The 19626-nt window shown below is 45.2% G+C and overlaps 1 protein-coding gene across 1 annotated transcript; it reads left to right on the top strand.

The window, feature by feature from the left end:
* The first annotated feature begins 760 nt into the window (after nt 1-760).
* On the top strand, nt 761-18806 carry LSM7 (LSM7 homolog, U6 small nuclear RNA and mRNA degradation associated). Its single transcript, XM_078671010.1, has 4 exons — nt 761-814; nt 12586-12676; nt 15699-15770; nt 18416-18806. The coding sequence occupies exons 1-4, from the start codon at nt 809-811 to the stop codon at nt 18556-18558; spliced, it is 312 nt and encodes a 103-aa protein (XP_078527136.1). The 5' UTR covers nt 761-808; the 3' UTR covers nt 18559-18806.
* The last annotated feature ends 820 nt before the right edge of the window (nt 18807-19626 follow it).

Genomic DNA, 19626 nt, shown 5'->3' with positions numbered 1-19626 from the left:
TATCCATACGTCACCTCACCTGCATTTGGCTAGTGTCACCCTCTCTTTACCTGCATGACAAACAAAAATGCCCACATAGATTTCAGTGGGGTCGCCGGCTTTTCAAACCTATATCACCCACCAAAAAACATTCATTCTTCGTCCACCTTAATGGGAACACCATCTTAAAACACCTGACTTGCTGCCTTTTTAGTCCTAAAGTTTACAGGTTATGGTTTATGTGTGCTTCTGATGCACTGTTCACCTGTATGTCATTCTGCCCCACAGCTGCCAAGTTTCCTAGATGTCCTGCTCCAGTTCAGATATTTTTCTTTGAATTCTGGGTCATATTGTGTTATTTCATAATGGAATAAACAGGACTCCATGTGCCAGTATTCAAAAAAAGACCCTGGACTGGACTAGCACACCATGCATGGACATGGGAAACTGCTCCCTACCTCTTCCACCCACTGATTCAACTGTTTGTAGTCTGGCTATGGCTGGGTCACTCTAGCAGACCCAATTCTGGTTCACCTCTTTCCATATATATAAGGCTCTCTCAAGTTATAGCAGACTCACAGAACAGTACTCTGCCCACTACGTTTTCTGTCCATATTGACCTAACACAGACTCCTCAAGCCTCTGGAAACCTCCTCTATCACCAGTTTCTGCAGCAGTCAATGGCTTTAGCACAGCTTTTAAATGTATCATGAAAACCAGCCCCCTTTCTATCTCCATGGCGAACACGTTAGTCCTTCTTCTATTTCTCACTCCTTGTGTCGCGCGTCAAGAGGAGGTGAAAGGTGACAGGTCAGAGGGGAGTTTGAAGATGGCGGTAAGTAATGCGCGCTGATTCTACCCCCTTTTCGAAATAATTATTTTTGTATGAAATATATTTAGCGCTTTCCAGGGGAGGGGGAGGGCTGAATGAATAGCCGGTATTGGTTGAAAAGCTTCAGTGTGAGAAGCATCATTCCAAGTTGGCGACTTGATATTCGCAGGTCTCGGAATCTTGTAATTTACTCAATTTGAGACTCCGCTTTCCTCCTCTCAAATGGCAGTACACTTCTTACTTACGCTTGGCACTTAGTAATGGTGCATGGATATTTTTGCTATGTAATGGTGGTAGTGGAGTGAGACCTCTAGTGATGAACAAGCAGTCATCAATTCAACTATTCATAATAATTTATAATGAGTTAGACTGTCCTTGCTGAATACGTAGGAGTTGGCGTTTCTGAAGAGGCGTGTCTTCAGTCATTTTCAGATTGCTGGGACATTGGGAACATCGAGGTGTTGCTCATTCATTAATGGAGGAAGCCAGTTTTACATTCCCCTAATTTTTTTTAATGTATATGTTGTCACTCTGGTGATATCTTGGCTCCCGGTGTTGTGTTGTCCCGCTCATGGCCTTGTGATTTTCTGTAGATGGTCTTTAAGGGTGCTGGTCCTGCTAGCCTTGACCCTGAAGCTTGTGAGGAAGGGGGCTTCTATTGGTGACGGGTGACGTGGTCACGCATATCAGATCTATCATACAATATGCTGCAGCATACAGTCTGATTTTTCAGAGTGCCACGGTGTTGTCTGGAGGTGCCTTGAGGAGAACAGTGCCTCCTTACAGGCGAGCGAGGAGTGAGGTTCAGCCAAAAACTCAAGAAAAGCAGGATGGCGCCGGGCTGATATATGCAAACTTCTTTGGGCTTGCGTGTCCAGTCCTCATCAATAATATGTTAGTACTGGCTGGGCCTTTCAAATTACTTATACTGCCAGAACCTGTCCAATATGTTCTCGTCTACTGTAAGACTATGATAACGAATAGCTAGAAAAGACTGTTTATCCGCAGTTTCTATGTTTCTGGTGCCTGTTTCCCCCAAAAAAGTCAAAAGTTAATTTGATAGGGTGATTGACAAAAACGGCTTTTTCAAGGCAGAAATACTCAAACTGCAACTGTAAGCTGTAAGCTGTATTTCACTTCTATAAGTGTAGGCACAAAGGCATTATCATTTTAAAATCAGAACATTGTTTTACTCCTTAGCACATGGCCTTTATAAGTACACCAACTAAGCTGAAGTCTTTTATAGAAAAACACTTGCATATAAAAATGAATATAATTTACATTACGTAAAATAACTTGCACTTTATTTGTTTTTTTGTTGAGAATATCTAGTCTGTTGGACTTGTACAGTGCACATGTAGTTAGGGGCCACGACAGAGCACTAATCCAAACTTATCATGACGTTAAAGGTCTGTGTTCCCTGCGTGTAAAACATCACTCATGTTCCACGGCACACTTTCTATGATATATCTCCAGTAAATTAATTTGACAAATTTGATCATTGATATTAACTTGATCAGTTTCCGTTCTAGAGGCTAATAGAAATGTAAAGCTTCTTAAGGCAACATTTGAATGTGTTTTATTGCTTAGTGTATTATTGCATGTTTGGAGAATGTTCCATGTTTAACACATGTTTTATGTATTTACTCAGACATTCGCGGCTTTGCAGTGATAGATGACCACGATCTTGTGGTTTATTTATTGCATATTATTAATGTAGCATACACACACAGCAAAGTTTATATCTCACGATTCCCTGCAGTGGACGTTATCATAATGTTGAAGAAAGAGCATCAACTGTTCAGATTATTCCCACCCACCCATTTCTAATTTTAAGTGAGAGAGGATTGTATTTTCAAAGCCTGTTGGTTGACGCTAACCCAAATTCTTAGATCTGTGCATATTTTGGGGTGTTGTGCATTTCAGTTGCTTTTTAAATGAGACTATGAAAGGCTGGGTCAAACACTTGGCCTGAGAACAGCTTTGTTAGTAGTACAAAATAAACACAAAACCAATTATTTCTGCTTTAATCAGTTGCACTAAGTTTCCTCCCAGTAAGAGCAGTCAGAACTCTGCATTTTCTTTGTAGCAGGAGTATTCTACAGAGGACCAATTGGTTCAGATGTTACACTTTCTTCAACTAGGGAAGTGTGTAGGAAGATAGCTCTTTATGTGATATATAAAGAATATGGTATACTGTGTAAAGAGTACAGGGGTTCCCTTACTAGTGGACCGGGCTTGCTACGCAATTGCAAAGTGCTCACTTAAGGGGTAGTGTGGTCAAGCAGCCCTGGGCTTAACACAGAGTAGTGCAAGACATTTGCAAATACACACAATGATTAATAAATGACACTCATGACTCAAGAAGGAGATCCACACCAATTTATAAAAATACCAAGTACCTATATATGTTTAGGCATTAAAGAAAAATCATTCAGGTAAGTATGTTTGGGTTTCGCCTGCCGAAGGCTGCGCTCTGCGCAGCTCTTCAGCGCAGGTGAAATCCTATGTCGTCAATAAGGACTCCTGGAACGTCCCCCGGCTCTCATTGGTTAGCTCCATAAATGGAGGCTAGCCATTGGGTGCCGGATCTGTCCATCAAGGCTGGACCAGATTCGGGGGCGTTCCGGAGATTTTTTCCCAGGGCGGAGTTACGTTTTTTGCCGTTCCCTCCCCTTTCACTGAAAGTGAATTCAGATGCGCTGTCCATTCCCGCCCCCTCCGTGTGCCTTTCCGCCCCCTTGCTGTCCTGTGCACGTTTCCCGCCGTCCGTGTCCTCTCCCGCCCCCTCCCGCCGTCCGTGTCCACTCCCGCCCCCTCCTGCCGTCCGTGTCCACTCCCGCCCCCTCCCGCCGTCCGTGTCCACTCCCGCCCCCTCCCGCCGTCCACTCCCGCAGCCCGTGTCCTCTCCCGCCCCCCTCCCGTCGTCCGTGTCCCCTCCCGTCGTCCGTGTCCCCTCCCGTCGTCCGTGTTCTCTCCCGCCCCCCTCCCGTCGTCCGTGTTCTCTCCCGCCCCCCTCCCGTTCGTGCAACTCGAGTCAGCTGTGCCCATCAGCGAAAACAGTCAAGAGAGAGACTCTGAAGTCGGCAGTCAGGTAAGTTTTCTTTTTTTTTTTTAAACTTTTCTTTTTAATGCCCCCAGCCTCTCATTCCAGCGCTTCCCCACCAAATCCCCCCCAACCCCTCCGCAGCCATTGTGCTGGATGTTGGGTGCGGACACAAGCAGACGACTGGAACCCATCCACCCACTCCCACGGGACTCGCACAGAGCACGAGGAGAATCCATCCACCCACCCCCAGGGGACTCCCCCACGGCACCAGAACTCATCCTCCCACTCCTAATGGACTCACCCACAAATCCGATAAAACTCCATCACCCACTCAGCGTCAGGACTCACCCACCCACTCCAATGAAACTCACCCACAGCTCCGATAGAACCCATCCACCCACTCCCACGGGACTCACCCACAGCAACAGGAGTCTTCGTCCACCCTCTCCATTGGACTCCCCACGGCACCAGAACGTAGCGTCCCACTCGCAAGGGACTGGGACTTACCCCAAAGTACCAATTTAACCCATCCTCCCACTCCCAAACGCCTCACACACAGCACCGACAGAACTCAACCACCCATTCCCATAGGACGCAGCACAGCACCAGCACATACCCGCACCTCCCACGGGACTCACCCACAACAACTGGAGAACTCACCCATCCATGTCCATGACTCACCAACTGCACCGCCGACTCACCTGGAGAACTCACTCGCCCACAGCAAGAGAGGGCTGTGTCGTCGCCCACATACTGACCGATAGGATAATTCACCCACTGCCATTGCGCCCACCTACTGTTTACGCAGGACTGACGCCCCCGAAGGCTCACCCAACACCCCATCTCCACTCAGGGGAGGTCTCCCCACTCCCGCGTGCACTCACCTAGCGCCTTGAGTAGCTCATCGAAGTTCTCCGAGTGCTTCATCTTCCATTTCCCGTTGAAGTTTTCAGGATGGGTCCGGGGCTGTGCGAGGCCGAGGGCTGGTGGCAGGTGCGCCCGGGGAGGTGCCTCCTAGGGCTGGCTTCTCGTGCCCTGTGGCGGGGGTCTGTGGGCGCAGCACCCTGATATCCCTCTGTGGGCACCCTTTCAATCACCCGAGCACCAGCCCCTGTCTGCGGCAGGGCGAGGACCTGTGCCTCTGCAGTGCGGGCCGCTCCCCCGTCTGATCTCCGTGCTGCGGTGCTACAGTCACCGGTCTGTGCTGCCTGCAGCCGTCCCCGCTGGCTGCTTCCTGGGAGAAGGCGACTCGGCGTGGACGCTGTACCCTCTACCGCGCTCCAAGCGCCATGTGTCTTTTTATTCCTCGCCGAGCCCCGGCCTCCCAGCTCGAGTCCCTGCCCCCTCGGGGAGGAGCCCGCCAACAAAACCTTTCTCCATCCCACCTGTGGAGTTTGATTCTCCCCACCCCCTTGTTGTCCCCCTCTGCACCCTCTCCCCACCGAAAAGAAAATCTATCTATTTTAAGGTGACACTTAAGACTGCGGGTGGCTGCTGTGTCTGCAGATCGCCCTGCTTCCTGCGGCGCCTGGTCAATGAATGTCTTTTCTTCCTGGTGAATGCCTCGCCTGCCTCCCGGATTCCTTCTCCCCCCGTCTCCTGATGGGGTTTATTCACTCCTGTCATTTCTGCAGTTAATCTGCCCTCGAGTCTTGGCCAGAGCTTACCCTGGGTGGCCGGTCTGGCTGGGGGCTAATGGCCGGCAGGAGCGCGGCTTGACGACTGACTCTGCCCCAACCCAACAGACTATGAGGTTATGGAGACACTGGCCGGAGAATGGCTCTGATCTAGCCCTGCAAGCACTTTTTATCACCATTAACTCGTAGTCACTACAGTCTTCAACAGCACAGTCAGTTAGCTCAGTACAGGGGGGTAGTAGCTCTGTTAGCGCCTAAAAGCAGCACTATTTAGCATTCGGCGCTAAAGACGTCTGACATCCACACATAGGTAAACACAATTATCTAGGCACGTGGCTTTTTACTCAAATGACTAAAAGATGTAATTCATTTGCACTCGAATAAATGAGTGACTGAAACCTTTATATCGAAGGCAGTGAAGCGATTCGCCTGTAGTCGTCCCTGCTAAAGAAGATAAGCCTTGGTGGTAAGAGGTTTTGCGGGCACACGCGAAGTGCGGAGTCAAGCCTCTGTAGTCTCAGCAAAGAGGCCAAAGACTGTACTTCTGACAATCTGCGCTGCTCCCGATGCTTCCTGGCTTATTTTTTTTGCAGTGAGCTCATGAAGCGGAGGCCAGAGGTGACTCGGATAAAAGCATGACCCAAAAGTGATCAATTTAACACGCGGCCTGGAGGCGGGAGACTCGACACCTAAACACGGAAGTGAATCGGCAACTCCAAACCCTGTGACTTGTGACACCTCAGTCTCCACTAGTGCCCAGAGTAGTGCTTAGATGTCATTCATTTGGCACTACGGTCCAGAAAAGACGGATTTGACCGAATTCGGGTCCCACTGCTGTATGGAAAGGGGCTGCACTAGAGGGATTACATAACACGACGTGTGGCGCTTTTGATCGGGCAGTGTGTGCTGCCCAAACACTGGGCTGTGTATTGTGTAGATAACTTTTATCTTCCCATCTGGTCGGTCTTTTTACTCTTCTGATATCGTTTTTGGGTTTCGCCTGCCGAAGGCTGCGCTCTGCGCAGCTCTTCAGCGCAGGTGAAATCCTATGTCGTCAATAAGGACTCCTGGAACGTCCCCCGGCTCTCATTGGTTAGCTCCATAAATGGAGGCTAGCCATTGGGTGCCGGATCTGTCCATCAAGGCTGGACCAGATTCGGGGGCGTTCCGGAGATTTTTTCCCAGGGCGGAGTTACGTTTTTTGCCGTTCCCTCCCCTTTCACTGAAAGTGAATTCAGATGCGCTGTCCATTCCCGCCCCCTCCGTGTGCCTTTCCGCCCCCTTGCTGTCCTGTGCACGTTTCCCGCCGTCCGTGTCCTCTCCCGCCCCCTCCCGCCGTCCGTGTCCACTCCCGCCCCCTCCCGCCGTCCGTGTCCACTCCCGCCATCCACTCCCGCCCCCTCCCGCCGTCCGTGTCCACTCCCGCCGAATATGCGAACTGCAGGTTTCACATTGAACTCCACGGAGGCACTCAACAAATGGACCTAGGCTGGAATAGGCAAGGGGTGTTGGTGCCCAAGCCACGGTCTGTATAAGAGGCAGCAGTTAGGACCCAGAAGAAAGCTTTCTGCCCTCTATCGGCTTCTCCCTTGGCATCATATTATCCAGGCAGATTCGCTCTGAAGCAAATGCATTGGTTTCGCGCGGCCAATCAGAATACTTCATGCTAAAAAAAAAAAAAACACTCAGAATTATACGCCCCCTCCCGCCGTCCGTGTCCACTCCCGCCCCCTCCCGCCGTCCGTGTCCACTCCCGCCCCCTCCCGCCGTCCACTCCCGCCCCCTCCCGCCGTCCGTGTCCACTCCCGCCGAATATGCGAACTGCAGGTTTCACATTGAACTCCACGGAGGCACTCAACAAATGGACCTAGGCTGGAATAGGCAAGGGGTGTTGGTGCCCAAGCCACGGTCTGTATAAGAGGCAGCAGTTAGGACCCAGAAGAAAGCTTTCTGCAACAGGATGTACAAAGAAAAAGATTAGAGCGATCCAGTGGTAAGTTGTTGTTAGTTTAAAGTCGACGAGGCAGCCTGCTCCTAGGGTTCTAACAATACACTTCGAAAATCAACTAGTGAGGCACGGAATGCTGCTATGATTCTATGGTGGACTGGAATTCTCTTAGCTAGGAAGAACGATAGGTTGGTGCTACCCGATCTAGAGAGAAGCAGTCAGGTCATATTTGTGAGAAATGTCTGTTGGATAAGCATTGTATGTTGTCTAACGGGAGGTAGCTGTTAAAGCAGACGTGCTATTTCAAAACATTGCATTTACTTAAGACTAGCATTGGGCTATTTTCCTCTGCCTTTTAATGTTCGGCCCTCTGTTTTGCTATCCCTGTGTTTCAATAACAGATGCTGAGCTGCCGTCTCGTGAATTATATACAAGTACTAAGCTGATAATTTGAGTTTTTGTCTCAGCGGCAGGGCAGCTGGCCCAGCGTTAGGAGTTGGGCAGTCGTTGTGCATACGTGAGAAGTGATTGCTCCTATGTTTATCTCTCTTTGGTGGTGCTGACCCAGTGTATATAGGTGGAGTATTGCACTGTTTCCCTGCTGCAGGCCACATTGTTTTACAGACACATGCTTTCTTGTTATATCAGTGTATATTCAAGGTCAGATTGGGGTAGGAAATAGGCCTGGGCACTAAAATAAAGGTGGCCCATTTGGCGATTAGATGGCTAAAAAAAGTGCCCTAGGTTATCAAATCGGGGCAGTTTTGAACTTATAAAGATAGGTGTATATGTGTATTGCAAGGTATGGAACACTGCATGCATTTGTGCTTGCTGCAGGCTCAATTTTGTCCATGTAGTGATGTCAAACAACGTGATGCTGATCTTTAATTTTAGTGGGAGAAAATGTCTTTATACATTTGTGCCTTAGGCCTAGGTGATGGGTTGTCTGTGAGCTTAGTGTTAGACGATGATGCCATTGGGTACTAGGTGCCGGGCGCTGCTGCCCTTAGGTTTTAGTGTCAGATGTTGTGTTGATATGCCTGAATTTTATTGGCAGACTAGGTTCAGCCTGTTTTACCGGCGTGCATGATGCACTGCCATGCGGCCTCTTTCCGTGACAGTCCTTGTGCCACTGTCCTCGAGCTTTGTGTGACGCAGTGCGTTACTGCTTCTGAGTTTCACTATGAGGCACCTTACTCCCTCAGTCCCTCTGTCTTTTAGTGCGGCTCACTGTACAGATTTCCGTTGGTTACAGTCGCCGCGAACTGCTTTGTGGTGCCTGGGTCACTCACTGTGCAGATATCCGTGGGCTTAGTGTCGTCAGGCTTTAGCTTGTACTCCCTGTATTTTAAATGTCTGTATTTTTGTAATGTGTCGCCTGTGCCTAAAGTCAGGCTGTGCTGCTTCTATTTCAGTGAGCACGCACTGGGCTGCGGTCTTTGCACTTCTATCTCGGGCGGCGTGCTGCTGCCTCAGTTTGGCGTGCTGCTGCTTCTGATTCTCAATGACATGAGTTGTCCTACTCCTGCCTCTATTTTACTGTCATGGCCTGCACTGTAGTCTCTGCCCCCGTGCGGCGGCTGACCTGCTGCTGCCGTCCCCAGCCCTCCTTCCTTCCTTCCTTCCTAATATTCCTTCCTAGTTGTACTTATTAGACCTTGTTCATCCATTCATACTCTCACCCACTAGTCCAGCAGCCCATCTATCCCCTCACTTTTCCATCTTTGCGCTCAGTCACTCACCCAGCACTAACTTGGCACGTGTTTAATCCCGGGGCCCTCAGGATTGCTGTTGGCAATCAAGCGAGTTGTAGTGTTTTCTGTATTTTGTTGCCAGTGGTAGTGTTTCCTCTATTTACGTGCAAGTGGTAGTGTTTTCTGTTCACAGTCAAATGGTAGGGTTTTCTGTTTAGCCGCAATTGGCAGTATTTATTTTGTTTACGTTCTGGTGGTTGTGTGTTTTCTGTTTTACATTCTGGTGGTTGTGTGTTTTCTGTTTTACATTCTGGTGGTTGTGTGTTTTCTGTTCACAATCAAGTGGTGTGTGTTCTGGTTAAATACAAGCTGTAGTGTGTGCTCTGTTTACGTATAAGTGGAAGTGTGCTGTATTAGCGTGTATGTTTTCTATTTGCATGCAAGGGGGGGGGGTGTATTTTCTGTTTAAATTGGAGCGTTGGTGTTTTTTTTGTTTACTACAATTGGTGGTGTCCTCCTCATATATTAGTAGTAGCGAGTTTTCTGTTTAGGTGGTAATGCAACTTTTTTTTTTGTTCATTTTTTTTTATATCGGGAACTTGACCCAAAAGCATTAAAGCCCTTTATATCGTATCAGATTTTTTTTTTTAAACCTGGGGAGCCGGGATGAGCTGGAAACAACCCACACCTTCAGTGTGAGAGACATTGTGTATGAGAGACAGCAGTGTCTGTAAGAAAGACAGCAGTGTGTGTGAGAGAGACAGCAGTGGGTGTGTTCAAGGCAGAGTCAGCAGTGTGAGAGACAGCAGTGTGAGACCTTTTATTTATGTTTTGGTTTTTGAAACATAAATAAAACGAATAATTTGCAATGTCAATAGCATAAACTTGCTTAAATACGTGACCTATTGCATTGAAAATGCAATACAAATCGCATTTGCGAGAGATTAAGCTATTGCCATTGTAAATGACAATGCCATTTATTTATCTGTTTTCAAAACCAACACATAAATAAAAAGTTTGTAATTCACAATGCCGATAGCTCAAACTTTTCCAAAGGCGAAACCGTTGCATTGTAAATGCTTGTTTTAAATAATATTTTCACTTTAAAAAGTGAGCAGTTGGTGCAATTTCTGAGTTCTGCAATGGTATCCTATGGAAGGAAGAACAAGTTCTGCAAACAGATACAGTACATCGACTTACAAGACCAATCTCCAGGAGTTAAAGTGAGTGGTGGGCAAGGTCAAATGCAGCACCAACAGTGCTCCACCAGCGCATAAGTGCTGTCGGTTGCAAATTGGCATTGGGAGTCCAATGCTTTTCAATGGAGATCGGTCACTGTAAAAAGAGACTGCAGGCTCTGGCTAGGATGCCAGTCGGGCTGAACCAGCAAGTGGGCTCAGGCCTTGCATTGCTTGTGCATGTGGGACACCTTTGGTCCTCTTCTCCACAGGCCCTGGTGGACAGATGCAGAGGTGTCTTTAAGCATCAAGGTTTTCCTTATCAGAGCAGTCATGGCAGAGGAGGGCTGTGTGCAGAGGCTGCAGAGATGTCGGGGAGTCCAGGAGGGCTGAAACCACAATGGGCTCAGGCTCTGGAGGCCTGGGGAACCTTCTTGGCACCCTTGGCCAACTTCAGCTCGGGCGGGAGGCGACTGGTGCAGTGATTGCTTCAGTTGTCTGCGTTTTGCGGTTCCGGAGGCCTCAGATTCTTTTCTTTGGAGTTTCTTCTGAACAGGTAGGATGTTCATGGGAGGTCTTGTTCTTTATTGCAGGCAGTTCTCACTGTTTCTGGAGGCACACAGCTGCATGACGAGACATCTTCGGAGCAGGTTCAACAGAGAATGGTGCACAGGACTGCAGGGGTGGGACAGACTCAGGTGCTCTCGTCAGTCTTCTGCAGCTCTTCGTGTCCTTCATATGACGTCAGGATCTGCTTCTCTGGTGCCAAGAGCTCCCCTAAATACTGAATTAAGGGGAGTGTAGAGTAGTAGCTCCCCTAAAGGGGGTGTCACTATGTCATCTATATGACCACATCCTGTGGGAAGCGGGCATAGCCCAGAATTCCTAAGTATGCCATCACAAAGATGGCTACTTCTGAAAACTCGTGTTCACCTCTCAGTTGCTCACCTTAGGGGTGATACTAGCCTGGAGGTGGCCCGCCTATGTACTAGCTAATTTTCCCACCTGTCCAGGTGCTAAGGGGATCCTGGACAGAGGTTGGCTTCCTCTCCTATGAGGGGAGACAGATTTGCATTCCTTAGGCGGCAGCTTCTTTGAAGCTCGCTGGCCCAAGGAGGCTAATCAGCAGGTCATCTTGTGAGCGGTGTGTTGCACCCTCTACCTGGCCAGGCCTTTGTTCTGGGTCTCCTGAGAGCAAAGGCTCTAACCCTAGGAAGTCAGAACAGTGTCTCTGGTGACAGGTTGGCAGAAACCAGTCAGCAAGCACACCAGAGGGGTCTAACAGATTGATAAAAATTGTACCTATGAAATAAAACCTCCTGGAATCATAAATATGGACCACTAGACAAACTTGATTCTTAAACAGAACAATCAAATAATCTCTCGTGGTTTCCTGCATGCCCACAGCCAGGTCACCATTAGACTGCAGACTAAAAAGAAGGGGAAAAACATGGCACCAAGCCTTTTCCATCCATGAACCCAGGATCTGGAAAAAAACCTACCTATGTTGATAAAGACAGCCCCAAGACTTATCCTATTTAGGAAGTGGGTGAAGACATACCTATTTAAGGAACACTGAATTAACAGTCCGCAAACCAGCTACCTCTGAAATCAGTCATTGACTTTATGGCTGCCTTTGACCCTGTGGTGCTCCACTGTCTTTTGTCTAGGTTCACACTATAGAAGTACCACATAGATACCTACAAACAAAGTACTACATTTACATAAAAACTACAGTTCCTTTATTGTTTTTTATAATGTTATATATCATAACCATCATAAAAATTAATACAGGCCGTACACTTTATATGATGCTACAGTGCGTCACAAAACCACCCAATAATGAGCCAAAATTGCATGGCGAGCTAGAAACCCTGAAAGAAAATAGATTTCCAGCTCCTGCTTTAATAATCTGCTCTGCTGGACTCCAATCAAAGTCTTGCAGGCACTTAAAAGGTGGCACCAGATGTTTTAGTTCTTGTTTTTTGGGAAGGTTACGGTAGCATTGCATGGGGTCTACACCCCCGTACTCTTTGGCCCTGCCTCTCTCCAAGACTGCACTTCTTTATCCCTGTGCAGTCACACTTGTGAAAATTATTTGAATATTTGCTAGTATGCCTGATGCAAATATGGATATTGTGTCACTGAAACACAGAGCATTTACGTGGCAAATGTGTTTTTGCATCTGAGCCAGATAAGATACATAGCTACAGTCTAATCTGTCATGCTCTGTCCTAACTAATTGTATTTATTGTTGTCTTTGTACAGGATAAAGAGAAGAAAAAGAAAGAGAGTATCCTAGATCTCTCTAAATACATCGACAAAACCATTCGTGTGAAATTTCAAGGTGGAAGAGAAGGTAGGTGACTATTTTTAAATAATTCTGTCATTATCTCTTAACAAATTAATTGTACATCTCCTATGGAAGAGAAACCATTCAAGCTGTCCCTTTATTTACTTTTCAAAAAAAGCGATCTAAAATGTATATATATTTTTAAGTTGGTATTTATTCTGGCTCTGAAGTGTGCATGACAAATTAGCCAGCTGTAGATAGTCGCCAATCTGTCATGCGCACTGAGCACTTGAAGCAGTCTTCTTGCAGTACGCAGGAATCTGCCTGCTCCGCCCCCACCATCACGCTTGCGCTAGCAGCACACAGAATATTAAAATGGGAATGATCATTTTATTATTCTGTGTGTACCTGCTGTGCTCGCAGCAGGCGGAGAGATGCTCCCCAGCCTTAACAGAGGAGCTGTCACTGGTTTCATGCGCCCTTCTAATCAGCCGCGGTCGGTGCAGGTAACAGCGGTGGGGCCGGGTAAGGGGGGGGGTTTCGAGGGACGATGCAGAGGGAAAAATAATTATTTAATTATCCCTCTGCATCGTCCCTCAAAATCCCCCCCTTACCCGTCCCACCGCTGTTACCTGTACTGACCATGGCTGCTCCTAATTCACCTGCCCATTTCACTTTCTCAGTTTACTTTTATCTTGAATTGTCAGGTCATTTCTAACTAACATACCTCAATTCAATATGAAAAAGTTCAATTGAATGTTAATTGTTATAGTAATGTAGGTCTCTGGAACATAATTTGTTTTGATTACAAGAGAAGAATTTTTTCTTTGGTTTGTTGGTGTCTAAAAGTGGTACAGTGTTGAATGTCCAGTTGTGTAATTGAAAGCGGGGCAACCACCGCTTTAATAGACCTCCCTAAACACCCCTATGGTAACTACGAGTAATCCTCATTAACCCCCCACGCTCTTAAACACACAGTTCACATTTTCAAATGGTTTGAGATTATTCTGGTTACTCCTTGATCCTCATGGACAGTAGATTATTGTTAGGCCGGGGTTTTAACAGCACCGCAAACAATATACTTTGAGTAAGCTTGGATCTGCAATATTTAACCATTGGATTTTTTTCATCCATTGGCTTAAGACTTTGTCAATCACATCTTGGCTCAGCCACTGGAGTTTTGGTGTCTTACCTAACTCTATTCACTGTTTGTATCTATCTGTCCACCTCCACTAGAGTGCACGCATTGAACTGCACATGCATCTACTTAACATCTGGAGTCCGCTTTTGCTAGTTTGCTCCCATGTGCTATGTTCTAATGTGCAAACTCTGTGGGAGTTGGCAATCAAACCCATACCTATTGGCTTTGCCAATGCGGTTTTTTAGTCTGGTTAGAGATAGTCTTCTTACCAATTGTAAATTAGACAGTAACATTCCAAGCCTATGAACATTGGTCTTTAATGTAGGAAGTTGGCTCTTTATATGGTATACCAAAAAGAGGTTTACTGTGCAAAGAGTCTAGGTATTCCCTTATGAGGGGACAGGGATTTGCTCTAGCAACCCTAAGGTGCTCTTCTAGGGGGTAGTGTGGTGGAGAAGGAATGGCTTATCATAGATGAGTGTTATACATACAACAGTCAATAAATGATGCACATGATTCAAGAAGGAAGGAGATTCACACTAATTTATAAAAATAACATATCACATTTTATCTTGCAGAACTTACTTACCTGATTGTATGGATTCTGATGTATGTGTGTGTGTGTATGTGTGTATATATATATATGTGTGTGTGTGTATATATATATATATATATATATATATATATATATATATATATATATATATATATATATATATATATATATATATATATACATACGATATAGGCATCAGAATCCATACAATCAGGTAAGTTCTGCCAGATAATCATTTTACGTTTTCAAAAGTCGACTCGGTGCATTTTTTCAGAAGCTGCAATGTTATCATATGGGATGAAAGACCAGTGTGGCTTACAGGTAGAGTTCAGCACCTTATGAGACCAATCTCCTGGACTTAAGGTGAGTATGGGGCAAGGTCCAAGGCAGCATCAGTGGCCACATGCAGTGGTGCAATACAGTGTCTGGTGTCCAATGTTATTCTTTGGGGATCAGTCTTCATGAAAAGAGGCTGCAGGTTTCGACTGGGAGGTAAGTTGGACTGAACCAACAGGGGGGCTCAGACCTCACGATGCTTAGGGACTCCTTTGGTCCTCTTCTTCATAGGCCAGGGGCGACGGTGCAGAGGTGTCTTTAGGTGTTAGGTTTTCGTCACTGGTAGCAGTCGCGGTAGAGGGGGCCGGCAGACAGGCTACAGGCAGCTTGAGAAGTCCACAGTTAGGAAACCCTAGGTGGAATTTGAGTCTGGAGGGTTTGAGGACCACAGTGGCACTTTTGGCCTACTTCAGCTTGGGTGCAGTGGCGCTTCCTGGTGTCTGGGTTTCTCAGTCTTGAAGCTTCACCACTCAGTCTTTGGTACCAGCAGGTTTATTAATAAGATGTTTGATACCAAACATCCCTATTTTCAGTAAAGCCATCATGTAGCTGGGGAGCTCATTTTCACCAGTGCCCAGCACTTGTTTTAAAATGGCTTTCCTGTTCACTTGTACTGGTAGTAATGGAGCTGACCAGCACAGCGGCATATCAGCTCAGATCATGCAGATATGTCCTCACATGTAATATGAGGGACCTTGCCTTAGGACTATAAGGCATGCTGTAGGGACTTACAGAGGGTACTAAAGGTATTGCCAATTGGGGAAACAATGGGAGTTTTGGGAAACCGACCTGGCACTTGGGACCTGGTTGGCAGGAACCCAGTGCACTTTCAGTCGACATCACATCAAATACCAGGCAAAAAGTGGGAATGACCATGTCAAAAGGGGCACTTTCCTACATTTAATAGTAAACATTGAAAACCTAAGCGATGAATGATTGTATTTGTTAAAAATGTATGTTTTATTATTTTGAGGAAAATATCTAATTGATTGATGTTAATGAATAGAAATGTTTGTGATGTGCTCTAACAATTTGGTATATTACTTTTTTTCTAGCAAGTGGGGTCTTGAAAGGCTTTGACCCTCTGCTTAACCTGGTACTCGATGGCACCATAGAATATATGAGAGGTATGAACATTTTGTGACAAATCTGTCAGCAGGACTTGCAGGCTCCATTAGGGGGCTTTATGACTTTAGATATTTTCTTTTATGCGGTCTTTCAAATAAGGGAAGAGAGCTGTGTTATGTGACCTCAAGTCGCCAAAAAGTACAATGGCAGGCCAGTAGATGTAAAAGAGTTTGATGGAAAAGAGGGACAAGACTTAAAAGGCAACATTGTGACAATAGTAGACTTCTTTCACATGTGCTACATCTCGCCTGCAACGGCGATGGTAAGATGTGCATAGGTGGTCATAGCCGTCTGATGTGCAAGAAGAGAGGAAATGGCAAGGAAGTTTGGATGTTGGGAGAGAGGTTATTTTTTAACTTCTAGCTCACACATTTTATCCCCCGCTGCATGATCCAAACAGTGTCTCTATTGGGTGGCAGCGAGGGGTCATGCAACAAAATAAAGAACTAACTTTGTGACCTGCTTGGAATGGTAGTAGTTGGATTATTTTGGTAATTTATTTTAATAGCGATGGCTTGTGACAAGGTTCATTCCTAGTGCTGTTTCTGCATCCATAAGAGCCACGTTGGTGTGCTGGTGAATCCTTAAACAGTGACCGCATTATCACAGGAGCACACTCCATGAAAAGCGAACTTGGTCAGATTAAATATTTAAAAAAAGTATGAGGGCAAACTGTTTGCAGTGTTGGAATGTTCCTCCTCAAAGGGAAGGTTGTATATATATATATATATATATATATATATATATATATATATATATATATATATATATATATATATATATATATATATATATAATGTGTGTGTGTGTATGTCAAAGCTATTGGCTTTTGTAGTTAAATTTTGCATAAATGCACCTTAACACAGCTGGGAGTCAACTGTTGCATTGGATTTATAAGATAATGGATGGTCCAGGATCGAAACGACTAATTGCACCACATATCCTAGCTGTGCAGAAGAGTAGCTCTATTGGTGTACATGACCTGTATATTGATGTAAACACAGTTCAAAACTGTTTTGTGAAGTCAGCGGGCAACATAAATTATACCTTTGCCTGGCATTTTTGAGCGAAACTGTTTAGGAAGAGACTCACTCCACTTGGCGATCATTCTTCTCAAACTTAAAACGCTCAACTAAACTGCGTTTGTGAATTAAAGTAGGAAAACCTGCGTGTGTACAAAATAGAATACACACTTTATTCCATCACTTAAGTCAAGCCGAGTGAAAGCATCTACTGAAAGCTAAATGAAAAGGGAATTTAATAATTGGAGGGTCCAGGATTAAAGTCTAAGACTATAAAACTCAAAACGGACCGCAATTCCTCTCGCGCTGATGTGGAATCTAGACCACATTCTGCTTTTTACATGTTTGTCTTAAGGACAAATTTACAGTGGATGAATTGTGTGAAATGTATGTATGACGGTGCATCGCTATACTCAGAGGTGTTACTGGCAACTTGCAGCCTACTGCTAAAACTAGGCCTATATAATATTAATCAGTCCAAACTGCACCTTACACAAAATATCCCTGTGACCTCATGAACTCAAAGGACGGTTCAACGTCTTCTCTCTGTTCGTCCCCATTGATTAAAGGTTAAGTATAAGGAGTTTTTTGGTGTCGCTCAGGTTACTTGAGATCAAAACCTGCCCCCCCTAGTTGCACATGCTAAAAAACAGTGTCAACTTCAATCCTCTTCCTCGATGATTGGCAAAGCCATATAGACCGGGTTCATACACCCCCCCCCCCTGTCACCCAGTCCAAGGCTGTTCTCAGTGTGCTCTTCACCTGATTACTCCCTATACCATATGCATCAAAAAGAAGTCAATTTGCCTGGGTTTCACGGTTATCCACATAAGCAAAATAGCCTGTCTTGAAGAACAGATCACTTTCTGTATCTACACGATCCACTGATACTGGAAACTTTCAGAGCAAAAAATACAAGACTGGATGACAGGCCCTCTGGAACAATCTGACTTATGCAAGGTGAATATGCATCACCCATTACCAATAGCATGTTGGATGACTACCCTAACTGGGTGCTATGTAAACCACTGTCCTTGGTATTTACCAAAATTCATGTACTTACCCCACCTGTTGTTTGAACTAACGTGTAGAAAATACCCTTCCCTAGTTGGAACCAAACTCCAGCCAATGAGCTGACCTCTCCTACTTCTAATGATGCTGAATCTTCCACATCTTCTGCCATCATCTTCCTATGGTAGACTAAGCACAAAATGGTCATGTAAGAAATATATATTGCGTCTATGATATTTCCTTGTCCCCTCTTGCCCCACCCATTACATCTTCTATCGCTTAATGCATGCAACAAATATACCATGTACAATGTTTCTGATGGAAATTGTTTTCTCAAAAAGCATTCAAACTGCTTCACATGCCTGCAAGTAATAGCTTGCCTGTTTATATATAAAATAATTGCCCTAGTGGATTTTAATATTGGTAAATTTGTTTCTCTCCTCCTGATCCTAGTTAAAACGCAAGTTATGTAATCTATGGTTTTCTCTGATCTTCAAGCTCAATACTTTTGATTTATAGAGCACTCCCCTAAGAGTGGTCCACGTGCAACTTTTATCTCAAATTAACAGCTGTATTCTTTAAATTATGTATCTTAATGTGTTCTCTTTCAGATCCAGATGACCAATACAAATTAACAGAAGACACGCGGCAGCTGGGTCTGGTTGTGTGTCGAGGGACATCAGTGGTTCTTATCTGCCCACAGGACGGCATGGAGGCCATTCCCAACCCCTTTATCCAGCAGCAGGATGGATAGTATTTTCTTTTCATGTGTTCTAGCGACTCATCTGGGACCCATTTGATAAAATAGCCAGAATGGACAGTCTAAAGATCCCATGAGCAAAAAATGTCTTTTGGAATGTTTGAACACCGATAGAATTTTCTTTGGTGACAAATTGGGAAGGCCATCTTTTTTTTTTTAGGGGGTTGCGTTAGCAGAAGAATGCAATTTTCGTACTGCGAGTGTTTCTTTGTACAATAAATATTCTACTTTTTGTTGAAAAACCATGTGTCTGTTACTCAGTATAGTATGCTTGAAGCTAGGGATTGTTTCTTGCTTTTTGTTAAGAAATAAGTGCCGGGCTTGCCTCGTTCAAGTGCCCAGTTGCCAAGGACCTCGAATTGTTAGTTGCACTACATTTAATAAGATGAGGCTTTGAAACACACACTGGTTGTGGAGACAAAAATGGTTCATCTGTGAGGAGAGCCATGGCAAACATAAGTGTTGTAGAACTTGGTAGGCACAGGCGGGAAGTGGTCTTAGGTAGATTAAAACACGACCATTAAACTATTTTAGACTTTTTTGTTTCTCCTGATGATTTTATTCTAAAGAACTCCACTTTATTAGTAAGTGTGCTACTAGAGTGCATTTTAGATTGACTGCTTATTTTCTGTGCAAGTTCTTATTGAAAATATTTCAAAAAATGGGGAACCAAAAATAGTCTGATAACAGGTAACCAAGATGAATCCGCCACTCTTTTTTCTTGTTCACTTGCTTTGCTTTAAAAGTTGAGTTATCCACTGTTTTCCTTTACGTAGCTCTTGTGAATGTTAATCAAGGACATTGTGGATGGGAAGAACAAATCTACAATAATTGAGACATATACTGTTAACTACAATAGTAAAATCACAGTTATTATTTGACTAGATCAGAAGTTAGCTTAAAAGTGATGGATGCATTCATTCAGATTCTATTTGACTCCCAAGTTCCAACACTGATACAAAGACCAAGGCTCACGGAGAGAGTGAACACTGAGGCAAGATTCCTGCTGCTATATGACAGGCCTACTATCTACTGCATTGGCTGTCCCCAGGAGTTAAGGCC

Source organism: Lissotriton helveticus, chromosome 12, assembly GCF_964261635.1.
Source record: "Lissotriton helveticus chromosome 12, aLisHel1.1, whole genome shotgun sequence".
NCBI lineage: Eukaryota > Metazoa > Chordata > Amphibia > Caudata > Salamandridae > Lissotriton > Lissotriton helveticus.
Note: the sequence above shows the minus strand (reverse complement) of the source record. Positions and strands in the feature narration are given on the sequence as shown.

Bases quoted from the DNA above. Each gene is read 5' to 3' on its own strand.
- LSM7 (XM_078671010.1), top strand. The intron at 12,677-15,698 runs GTAGGTGACTAT...CTTTTTTTCTAG, and splicing joins ATTTCAAGGTGGAAGAGAAG to CAAGTGGGGTCTTGAAAGGC. The intron at 15,771-18,415 runs GTATGAACATTT...GTTCTCTTTCAG, and splicing joins CACCATAGAATATATGAGAG to ATCCAGATGACCAATACAAA.